This window comes from Pipistrellus kuhlii, unplaced genomic scaffold, assembly GCF_014108245.1.
Source record: "Pipistrellus kuhlii isolate mPipKuh1 unplaced genomic scaffold, mPipKuh1.p scaffold_m20_p_3, whole genome shotgun sequence".
Classification (NCBI taxonomy): Eukaryota; Metazoa; Chordata; class Mammalia; order Chiroptera; family Vespertilionidae; genus Pipistrellus; species Pipistrellus kuhlii.
In genome coordinates, this window is record NW_023425529.1 from 34,861,906 (window position 1) to 34,874,653 (window position 12,748).

General features: G+C 39.8%; 1 protein-coding gene across 1 annotated transcript in view; it reads right to left on the minus strand.

Annotated features, from left to right (window-relative positions):
• The window catches only part of SLC2A13 (solute carrier family 2 member 13), a 266,636-nt gene that overhangs the window by 66,019 nt on the left and 187,869 nt on the right, over window positions 1-12,748 (minus strand). The window contains exons 5-6 of the mRNA XM_036456553.2: window positions 9,134-9,297; window positions 2,883-3,003 (exon numbers count right to left, since the gene is read on the minus strand). Coding sequence (XP_036312446.1) covers window positions 2,883-3,003; window positions 9,134-9,297 — 285 coding nt within the window. The remainder of the gene's footprint in view (window positions 1-2,882; window positions 3,004-9,133; window positions 9,298-12,748) is intronic.

The window sequence follows — 12,748 nt, forward strand, 5'->3', positions numbered from 1 at the left end:
TTCTGTCTGCCAGCCTGATCACCCCCTAACCACTCCCATGCTAGCCTGATTGATGTCTAACTGCTCCTCAGCCAAACTGTTTGCCCCCAACTTCCCTCCTCTGCAGGCCTGGTCACCCCTAACTGCCTTTCCCTGCTGGCCATCTTGTGGTGGCCATCTTGTTTCCACATGGAGGAAGAATCTTTGACCACATGGGGGCAGCTATTGTGTGTTGGAGTGATGGTCAATCTGCATATTACTCTTTTATTAGATAGGACAGAGGCCTGGTGCACATGTGGGGGCCAGCTGGTTTAACCTGAAGGGTGTCCCAGATCAGGGTGGGGGTTCCCTTGGGGCATGGGATGACCTGGGAGAGGGGCCTTTGGTGGTTTGCAGGCCAGCAACATCCCCCGGTGGCCCAAGTGGAGGTCCTGGTACTGTATCTGGAATTTATTTGCCTTCTACAATTGAAACTTTGTAGCCTGGAGCAGAGCCAAGCCTCCTGCTTGCTCAGTGGCAGTAACCATTTATGTTGGAATTTATGTATCTTCTATAATTGAAACTTTGTAGCCTGAAATGGAGGCCTAAGCCAGCCAGGGCTGCAGAAGCTTGGCTTCCTCCATTGTCTGGGGCAATCCTAGCCTCCTGCTCTTCCTGCTCAGTGGCTGCCTCCATTTCTGTTGGAATTTATTTGTCTTCTATAATTGAAACTTTGTACCCTTGAGTGGAGGCCTGGACCCACCAGGGTGTGCGGAAAGCTTAGCTTCCTCCATTCCGAGGAAACTCAAGCCTCCCTCCTGCTCTCTGTGGTGGCAGCCATCTTGTTTGGGATTAATTTGCATACTTGCTCTGATTGGCTGGTGGGTGTAGCGGAGTGATTATTAATTTGCATATTATTCTTTTATTAGATATGATAGTCAATTTCTTGGGTTCAAAGACTTGAGTGAATCCCAAACTACAAAACTTTTGGCCATAAATTACAACAGTGCCTGCTATAGCAAGTGTATTAATTAAATTAAAACAAAGAAGAACCATTGTTTCTGATGCATTTAAGCTTCTAAAGTCTAATCTAGACAGAATGAATTACACTACTCATCACAACAATCTATAGATTTTCACCAGTGAAGTGCTGAGTCAATAAGCACAGGGGTTTCACTTTTATTAGGCAGAACTATATTACCTTCCAAAACAGAGAAAAAGTGTTCTTAAGATAGATATTAAGCACACTCTTCCTTTTAAATGTTTTATTTGCTCAATTTTCATGTATGGATCATTCCAGGAAGAAAGCATACCACCTACTTTTATAACACAACTATTTCTCATTTTACGATCCCACAAACATGACTCAACATGATTTAACAATATAATCAGTGCAGAGACTGCAGACATATTTTATAAAGTCACTCAGACTATAAACATCTACTGTCAAATTTCCACCAAGACTAGTATGTTACTCTGAAAAAAGGCACACCAGAAATCATTGTTTTTTATATCTGCTGACTTCTAAAGGGCATCTAAAAATTGGTCCTGTTTTTAAAAATAGCTTCTCACCTTTTTTTTATCAGGATAAAATAAGACTAGAACATTTCTCACTTCATTCCAGTTGTACAATGACATATTAGTAGGTGATAATAACTTAGAAGGATCAGGAGGGTTAATAGATTGATAATCATAAATTGCTGTGTAATGAGCTATCCTATAAAAATACATATTTTTATTTAAACTTTATAAATCATTAAAAATGTAGTTGTTTCTTTTCTGTATCAGAAACTCATAAAACTTTTTTTAATACCTTCTGGATGAATAAACATTAATAAACCATTTATTCATTATTAATAAATTTATTAGTACAATAATTTACCCATTGATTTGAGACTTATGTCCATCTAGTTGAGGCTCAGGATATATATATATATATATATATATATATATATATCCCTCATCTGAAGGATTTTTTATTGATTTTAGAGAAAGAGGGAGAGGAAAAGAGAAAGAGAGAGAGAGTTGCTTCCTGCATGTGCCCCAACCAGGACTGAACCCACAACCTAGCTATGTGCCCTGAACGAATTCAAAGCCACAAGCTTTTGGTATATGGCACAATGGTCCAACCAACCAGGCTTCCCGACCAGGGTGAAATGTTTTTTGCAGCTTGGCCTTTCTTGTTCTAGCCATTGTTTCAAAGGGGTTGCTAGCCTTTTCAACCACTAAAACAAACAAACAAAAACAAACAAACAAAAAAACTTTGAAACTCTGATGCTAAATATATTAACTGACTTTTTCAATCATTCAGTCCTTAATTCTTTCATTTTTGCATTCTTCAGTCTATCTGACCATCACATAGTGTGTACATCAATAGACTTAATGAGCTCTTAAACATGTCGTTGGCCACTAGTACACATTTCACTCTCTTCACCTTCTAATCCTCAGGAAGAACCTCAGGAGTGAGAGAAAACTTTCCTTTCTGCTTAAATGAATGAGGGGATGCCTGTGGAATGCAGTGAAGACGGTTAGAATATCCAGACGGTAATCAATTATAACACACATGTACATCATGGTAAAGTTTAATTACTGATTAAAATGTAGATGTCACTGAGTCACATATGACCCAAAATAGTTTCCCAGTATTCCTGCTTAGATTCTATATCAATCCCTACTTTTACTCTCCCCACAAAATATCACCAAAATTGTGTCTAACAACTCACTTTTCCTCAAACACTTTCACCTTCAGATATTTACATGTACTGGACTGTCCCTTTTCCTGGTGGTCCCTTCCTACCAACTTTTCCACTTCCTACCTTCCCCATAAGCATGTTTCTACTTATCTCTCAAACTTTACAAAAGCACAAGCAATCAAACAAGTTTTCAGAGTTAGCTTAGGAAAGGGAATCATCACAGAGTCTCACCTGTATCTTGTGCAAGTAGCATTCTGACCTGACGGAGCTATTGGTTTAAAAGTGATGCGTGGGGAAACCTGGGCCGATAGCAGAAATCCCAAAGCAAGAATAATGAGTGCTACGGTGGTACCTAAAAAAAAAAAAAAAGTTTGCATTAGAGAATAGCTGACAACATCTTCCAAAAAAGACTGAGTTTGACAAAACATAGTTCTGAGAAGTACCTTGATCTCTCTCCACTGTATTAAAAAAACTGTCCTAAGAACAAATTATCAGAAAAACTCCATTAGCACATCCATTGTGAGACATGTATCTAAGGAGTAGATTGGTGGTGATTTAAACACACACGCATACACACACACACACACAAAACAACAAAACCCCCAAACAAAACAAATGAAAACAAAAAAAACAAAACACCCCACAGCTTTCATTGCTGAGAATCTCAAAATCCATTAGTGTAACCAACATTATTGAGTGCCCGACATGTCAGGAACCATGAAAGGCAACAAAATTTTCACAGTGTTCCTTGCACTGCGGAGAAAATTGTTCTAATGGCATTTGATCATAAGACCCAAATCAGTAGGCTAAAAAGTAATAAACTGAATATTTTAAGAGCTCTTGAAATAGCATTTCTTATTAAAGAAAAATAGCATTCTTTGAAGACTTTAAGATGCCAGAAATGATATTATAACACATGTATTCATTTCTCTCTGCTACTGATATTTGGAAGTGGAATATTTGTTTTTTATTTTAAGATCTGGGAATGGTGATTATGTATATCATTTAAAAGGCTCATTTTTGAGAGACATCTGATGGTAAATAAGAAAGTTTTCCAATGTCTGCCCACTATTCCATCCATCATGAGAATAAACAAAAAGGGCCATGCTCTAGTTTCATTTTTCTTGATAACTATTAGATTTTTTAAAAATAACAAAACACAGTTACCTCAAACAAATTATTAGCAAAAGTTGCTGTTTGATAAAAAAAAAAAATACTCTCTATGTATGATGACTAACTTAGATATAGCAAATTAGATTTAGAATAAGACTGATCCACTGTCAGGTCACCTAAGGGCAGAAAGTCAGCCAGGGAGTATGAAAAAAAAAAGTTGTATGACCTTCTGATACAGGAAAGGAAAGACCAGGCTTTTAGTGATCTACGTAATGAAATAGGTTTCCTGATATCAACTATGAAGGTTTAAAGAAGAATATTTATTGTCATAGTATAGCTCATTGCACAGCAAGTTATGATCAAGTCTATTAACCCTCCTGATCCCTCTAAGTTATTATTATCTATTGTACCTAACCATGCTCCCACAGGTAGTGAAGTGTGTTGGATAAATAGCATTCTCAAAAATACCCGAGGCAACAAGTAACAGTAACTATCTGGTACAGGGCTCAGCTTAGGAACACTTAAAAAATCATGCCCCTTCCCACCACTCTAATACAGCACACTTTGTGAGCATCAGTATCACCTGGTGAGCCTGCTCAAGTGCACATGCTCCAGACCCACCTTCAGAGATTCTAATTTTGGAGATCTGGGCCAGAGCACAAGAACCCCCTTTTCAAAAGCAGTACCAGGGATAATTCTGGTGAGACCACCTGTGAGTGATACTTTCAGAAATATTCCACTACCAAAATATCTGGGGGGGAAACAGCACAGTGCTTCTAGCTTTCCTATTTATAAGCAATCAAGTTACATAGATATAAACCTTCTATTAAAAGAACCAAGAGGTTTCCATTAAGTTTGTAACATTTACAAGAAAGACCAGTTCTCTGAGCAAGCCTTGAAAATAGTGAAATTCAGAACACCCCAGAATGCCCTACATTTAAAATTATTCATGGACTTGGACTGTGTGTTTTATATTTCTTTGCATAAACGGTTTCTTTGCTAAATAGTGTATTTGCAGTTATTTTTACAGAGTGAATAGCTATTCAAAAATTATTTAGAAATAAGCTATCGTACTATTTTTAACCCAATATAATGAAAAGTTATAAAACACAAAGGAGCAAACTGCGGCTCTCGAGCCACATGCGGATCTTTGGCCCCTTGAGTGTGGCTCTTCCACAAAATACCATGGCCTGGGCAAGTCTATTTTGAAGTAGTGACTTTAATAGGGGTGTCGAACTCAATCAGAGAAGGGGCCAAAATCTAAAATCCAGCCTAAATCGTGGGCCGAATGGTTTACTGAACAATCATAAACTGTCATTGTGATGGAAACGCAGCGGAGTGCAGTGATGACAGCGCGGTGCAGGCCACATTGCAAGGCCTGGCAGGACGGATTTGGCCCGCGGGCCTTGTGTTTGACACATGTGCTTTAGGAGAAGTTTAAAAAATTTGGCTCTCAAAAGAAATTTCAGTCGTTGTACTGTTGATATTTGGCTCTGTTGACTAATGAGTTTGCCGACCACTGCCCTAAACAATAGGGTATAGCGACTGCTTGTGTAGTGTTCACACTGTACCAGGTATTGTAAATAATATAGAGATGATTTAAATATATGGCAGGATGTACATAGGTCAGACCCAAGTACTACCCCATTTCGCATAATGACTTAGCATCTATGGATTTCAGCCTCTAAGGGGGTCCTGGACAAATCCCTGGCAGACACCGAGAAGATTTTGTATACTAGTGGCTGTTTAGCAGTGCCTTTTCTTCTGAAGAGTGTAAACTCCATTGGTCATTATGCTCTAGTGGGGCCTATTTAATCACAATTAAAAACCAGAAGTGAAAAAACAGCACTATTTCATCTATATGTGCAGGTAAAGAGACCTGTGTCAAAAACGTAGGCCCTCTCCCCCTAAACCACTGCAATTTCTACATCATTATTTTATTTTTAAAGTATCACACTTGTCTCCTCCCCCTCTCCCCATTGACCTCTCTCCCCATTGACCTCTCTCCACAGCTATATTATCACTTTAATTGGCCACATCACATGGAAATCAGGTATCCATGTCATGGAAGACCTGTCATAAGAAGGAGGCACTACTGTTTGGTTTGGTCACAGATTGAGCTGGGATATTGGTGGTGCTGGTTGAAAAGAGAACATGGCAGGAAAGAAAGGTGCTTATAGGTGGCTCATGTGAAATTTCTTGGACTCCCCAACAAATAGCTGTCTTTTGGGGGAGGGGAGTTAATCCTTGCCCATTGATATTTTAGAGAGATATTTTCCCATTGATTTTTAGAGAGAGTGGAAAGGCTGCAGAGAGACAAAGAGAAACATGAATGAGAGAGAGAGACACACATCAATTGGTTGCTTCCTGTGGGCTCCATCCAGCCTGCAACTGAGGTAAGTGCCCTTCACAGGAATCGAACCTGGGACCCTTCAGTTCCTGGCCTGGTGCTCTATATCCACTGAGCCAAACAGGCTATGGCCATATAACTGTCTCATTGCTTCCTCTGGACAGCATGAACTTCCTTGGGGCAGAGAACTTATACTGAGAGATGAAACATGACGCCAGCCGGAAGAGGTCAGGAAAGCCCCTGCATTCTGATGTTGCCAACTGACATCACATTATAGTTAAGACAATGAAGACTCCCTGGTGGGCAGTAATAAAATGCTGTGATAGCCACACTGCTCTGGGCACGTTCCTCCCTGTCAGACAGCGCTTCACATGCTGTGCGCGTACAGGTGGTTCAATCCTCATTATATTCCTGGGAAGCAGGGACTACGGTTAACCCCTGTTTACAAATGAGAAGATGGAAACTTGCTCAAAGTCAGCCCATTCGAACCAAAACAGTCTGGCTCCACAGCACCTGCACACCCTGCAGAACTGAAGAGAAAGTGTCTCCCTGGAGTACAAGTGAAGGAACAGACCGTTTTCTACGGATCTTGAAATCAGCAGTTTTCTCAGATATCAAAAGCCAATTCCCAAGTTTAAGAAAACCGGAAATTCTATTTAAAAAAAAGGCCAAAACCGGTTTGGCTCAGCAGTAGAGAGTCGGTCTGCAGACTGAAAGGTCCCAGGTTCGATTCCGGTCAAGGGCATGTACATTGGTTGCGGGCATATCCCCAGTAGGGGGTGTGCAGGATGCAGCTGGTCGGTGTTTCTCTGTCATCGACGTTTCTAGCTCTCTATCCATCTCCCTTCCTCTCTGTAAAAAATCAATAAAATATATTTAAAAAAAAAAAAAAGACCTCTTAAGGGAGCAACATATGGAGACCCGGTGGAAACGGAAGGGTATCTATTTTAAAACTTTTAAAGCGGTTGTTATCTCTTCTTAGAGTTGACCTGAGCCTCGGGGGTTGGCAAATCCAATTTCCAACCAACAGCAGAAATGTATTTTTAGCACAACATCACCACCTGACGGCACTATACTTTTTCTTTTTCTTTCTTTTTTATTTTATTTTAAGTTTACCATCCTACGGAAGCAGCCGAATTCATTGCTGGATAGCTCTGAGTATTAGACATATTTTTCTTATAATTAAGTACAAATCTATGTCCCCTAGACCATCTGCTAGAATAAGATTTTCTATTAGCTTTCCCTTTAGAGCAATGGTTCTTAACCTCTCTAATGCCGTAACTTTTAATACAGTTCCTCATGTTGTGGTGACCCCCATCGATAAAAGTATTTTCGTTGCGACTTCATAACTGTAATTTTGCTACTGTTAATGAATTATAATGTAAATATCGGTGTTTTCTGATGGTCTTAGGCTCTATAGCAGCTTTCTCAACCCACAGTTTGAGAACCAGCAGCAGGGTTGCTTAAGACCATCGGAAAACACAAATATTTACATTATGATTCATTAACAGTAGCAATATTACAGTTATGAAGTAGCAATGAAAATAATTTTATGGTTGGGGGTCACAATATGAGGAACTATATTATAGGGTCGTGGCATTAGAAAGGTTGAGAACCACTGCTTTAGACCTTTTTCCTAGGCAAACACTTCTGGCTTCTTCAGCAGTTTTATAAATGTACTAAAGGCCCGGTGCACAAATTCATGTACAGGTGGGTTTTCTTGGCAATATCAAGGTCTATCCAGGGGCTGGCTGGTCATGGGGAGGGACCCCAGGAAGTTGGCCAGCCAGCTGGGGTGAGGGGCTAAGGGAGGTAGGCTCTGGTAGCACACTGACCACCAGGGGGCAGCTCCTGTGTTGAGAGTCTGCCCCCTGGTGGTCAGTGCGCATCATAGTGACTGGTTGACTGGTTGTTCCAGTTGTTCAGTCTAATGGTTGCTTATGCTTTTATAGCAAAAGATGGTTTTTTAAACCTTCACTTGTTCCTCACCTTTCTTCACTTCCCCTCCATTCCATGTGTATCATGGCTATTGTGATTCCTTTGTCTTTCAATCAGTGTTTCCCTCTCCTTCTCCTCAGCTGATAGTATAGTTCAACCTGCGTTATTGGACTCGTAGTAGTAGACAAGCACAGAGGGTGGTGCACTCCATGCCTCTTTCTGGGTTGAAGGTAGGAAAGAGTATGTGTTCTGAGTGAGAAACTAGGAATGTATTTTCTCATCAATTCTGGAAAAAGGCCTGAAACAGTTCTATTAGATTAATGCTTGAGATATACGTATTTGGTTACAACAAAATTTAATTAATGCTGGCCCGGAAATTTACATTTGAATGAGAAAATGTCTTCTTACTCTAGGTAAATGTATAAAGGAACCAGTTGATGATAGGTAATAGACAAGTAGGAATACACCTGTATACATGGAAAATATTCTATATGCAACCATGTGAAGTCCATGGCAAAGACGGGTCACATCTGTCAGCTTTACAGAGAAACAATAAATGAAATGAGCAGAATTTAAAGACAAAGGATACTTGAAAGTGAGAAAGGTTTTGTTCTACTTAGTTATCACCAAAAACAAACTTAACGAACCAGAATTTACTGTTGAAAGAGCTTAGAAGTGACATGCTCCAAATGTACTTTTGTATTATTCCAAAATTTAGAGAGAAAAAAATCCTTTGTTAAAAAGTGAGTTCATGAATACCAAGTTTTTCAACCAAGGAAGAACAAAAAAATGATTATTTTTGTCACTTTTGTACCTTTGAGCAGAACTAAAAAATACAGCAAAATGGTCCGTTCAGTAGATTTAAATTGTTCTTACAGTTCTGGTTATTATGCACATTCTATTTTCTAGATATATATTCTCTAAGTTCTCTTTAAAAAAACAAACAAAAACGTTTTGTCTAGAAGAGCTCTATTGTTTGGCTAGAAACAGTATCCAAAATGCTACTGGTATTATACTTTGGAAGGTTAACTTGTTGTCGTTAGAGGAAATGTAATAACTGAATCCTCATCCAGGCACCCACCTGCTAAACTTCCGAAGGTAAGCTTTCTGCGACCCACTTTCTCAACAAGCCAGACTCCTACAAGTGTGAAAATGAAATTTGTGAAGGCTGTAACAGAAGCCAGCCATATTGCGAGTCTGTCATCTTCAACACCAGACATCTGCAGGATGGTTGCACTGTAGTACCTGCAAGGCAAGAACAAAACAATTGTTGCTGATGGTTATTCAGGGAAACAGAGTTATTCATATAGAAAAATACTCAACTGGCCTCAAACAAACCATGACTAGCTATGGTAATAGCATGAAGTTAACATGCCAACTGTGTAGAGGACTATGATAGACTGTGTTCAGATAAATTTACTTTCAACTATGCATAATAACGCTCCAGCAAGAGATAGAGGGCTAAAGGCTTCCAAAGTAGACTTTATGCCTGAGCCAGTTCCACAACGTCATCATTGGAAGTTTCATCAGAAGGTTTATGGGACTTGGGGACTCGACAAGGGCTGGGTCACATATGTTTTTGCCTGCTGGAATGGCTAAAGGCATTTCCCCAAACCTGAAAAGGATGATTGTTTGCTTCCAGACAGCTCAGGACATCTTAATCTACATGTGATTGCTCCTACCTGAACAGCCGTAGGCTATTCCCCAATCTGACAATGCTCCTGTATGAAACCCCAACCTTTGAAGTATGTATCTTCACCTTGCCTTAGGACAATTTGTGTTAATAAAAAGCAAAGGGTCTTAAGACAAGGAGAACCTGATTTCTTCAGTCAGGCTCCTCTGAACCCAAATGCCCTTCAAAATTATCTTTCATCTTTGGATTCTTTCTTCAGTTGCATGCAGTCTTCCTCCAGATTGCTGAGCCCTTCTTAATGCTAAGAACCCTAGAATTAATGGCATCCTGAACTGGGGCTTCCTGAACCCTTGCAGAACCAACATTAATGGCACCCAACATAGGGCTCAAGCCCAAAACCCTGGGATGAAGAGTCCGATGCTCTACCAACTGAGCTACTTTAACTCACAATGAGGGATAGGGGCAGCTGGTAGTTTCACTGAAATTCTCATGAATAAGCTCCAAGTCCACTGAATGAACGAGGAGTCATCTTACACTGTGCAATTGTGTACTTAAAAGAATAGAGACTCGCTGCATATAAAAATTTGGTTTTTGCCATCCTATTCCATTAAATTACAGAGTATTCTCAATGTGTTAAGGATAAAAACAAATAGACTAACATAATAACTTTTCCAAATAGAACCATACACAAAACAGATTATTTCAATGTTTTCATTTTCTACAAAATCACAAATATGCAAGTGTTAAGTGATAGAAAGAGGAGTAGTATCAAGCAAAGTAAGTTGGTGTAAGAATTTTATTTAAAATATAAAACATTTCCTAGATAGCCAAGTTAGGTGACCTAACCATCCACTCATTTTTATATTTATTTATTGAGGACTCACAAGTTGTGTGAGATACTAAATTCCACAGAGATGTTATATGAGACCTGTTATTGCCCTCAAGAAGTTTGCAATTTGGTATAAGGAAATGAAATAGAAATAAATTTACTATCATAAAGTATGAAACTCACAATATGGTATAAAGGACAGAGCAAACTATGTTTTTGATAATTTTCCAGGGAAGTAATGCTTGAGTTGAGTCTTGGAAAACTTCACAGGGCTTTGCTACAGGTATGGTGATCTGGCAGGACACTCCCTGGTGGTGAAGGAAATGACTTGTACCAAGGAGAAAGAGTGCAAAATGCTATATACTAGGATCACAGAAGGTGAGAACGCTACCTTGGCTGAGCATAGGTGCAAAGAAAAGGGAGGAGTGTGACATGGAGCAGTAGCAGGAACTCCTGTTTTGGAGGCCTTGACTGCCATGCTACATGCTTGGGCTTTTATCTATAGTTTCTGGAAATCACAAAATGGACTTAAAAGACAAGGCAATTGCCGAAACCGGTTTGGCTCAATGGATAGAGCATCGGCTTGGGGACTGAAGGGTCCCGGGTTCGATTCCGGTCAAGGGCATGTACATTGGTTGCGGGCATATCCCCAGTAGGGGGTGTGCAAGAGGCAGCTGATCGATGATTCTCTCTCATTGATGTTTCTAACTCTCTCTCTCCCTTCCTCTCTGTAAAAAATCAATAAAATATATTTAAAAAAAGAGAGAGAACGCAATTAATTCTGTTCTACCAAAAGATCACTCTAATGATAGCCACACAGGCTGACTGGAAGCAGACTGAAGCAAAGATACCTTGTTTTGAAGCATTCTATTTCAGTTCAGTACACTGGCAGCAGGCACCTACAGATCTTCTGTATTAATGGGAAATGCAATGGCCTTCTATCTCCCTGACAGCAAGAACTGCAACGTCCACCAACACTAAATCTTTTCCTAGATGGAGTGCCTTGAGATTCATCTTCATCTTTTTCTCTTGAACATCAGTAAATGTGTTAGTTTTTTTTTGTTTTGTTTTTTTCAGCCATAACAAATTACCACACATTTAGTGGCTTAAATTTTAAGCCTTAAATCAACACAAATTAGTTATCTAATAGTTCTATAGGTCGAAAAGCTGATACTTTTCCTTTCTTAAATGTCAAAAGTGTGTCAGCAGAGTCTTCCTTTCTGGAGACTCCAGGATACAGGTTTCTTTGCCTTTTCAGTTATTGGAAGTGTCCTGCATAACCTGGCTTGGGGGGACCCCTTTCTCAATCTTCAAAGCTAGCAAAGATAGATCAAGTTCTCCTCATGCCACTTCACCCTGCTCTTCTCATCTGCACTTGAAGATCACATGGGCTAACCCAGATTACCAGCAGGATCTCCTTATTCCAAGGTACACTGATTAGTAGTATATTTAATGCAATCTGCTGCCTTCATTTCTTTTTGCCATGTAATGTCACATACTCACAGGCTATGGAGATTACCACGTGTACATTCTGGGATGGTTCTAATAAACAAAAGGCCAATAGCCAGAAGGAGAAGGTGAGGAGTGAAGGCAAGGACGTTCACTTAAAGGAGGCATGGGACGTTTGGATATTTATAACATCATTTACAAGCCATGCAAAATTATCAACTTAAAAATTAGCCTGCTATATTTGATCAAACATTTAATTAACTCACCCTTAATGCCTTGGCAGGGCCAGACCAAATGATTTTGCATTTTGCAGGCCTTGTATGGCCCCTGGGCCAGACGTTCCCCACCCCTGACTTAAAGGGTAATCAGTTCCAGAAAAACTCAGGCCATACTTACATTCTCTTTCTTTCTTTTTTTTAAATATATTTTATTGATTTTTTACAGAGAGGAAGGGAGAGACATAGAAAGCTAGAAACGTCAATGAGAGAGAAACATCGACCAGCTGCTTCTTGCGCACCCCCTACTGGGGATGTGCCCGCGACCAATATACATGCCCTTGACCGGAATCGAACCTGGGATCTTTCAGTCCGCAGATCAACGCTCTACCACTGAGCCAATGTAAGGCTTCGGCTTATATTCTCTTTCATATGGACAGGGAATGAGATATCTAGGTCAGAATAATCGACAAATCTAGTTTTTAAAAGTTAGGTGATGGGAAGTGAAAAGTATGAATCCCCATAAGTATCATAAATGATACTTATGGGCCAACCATTTAAGAAATTGGC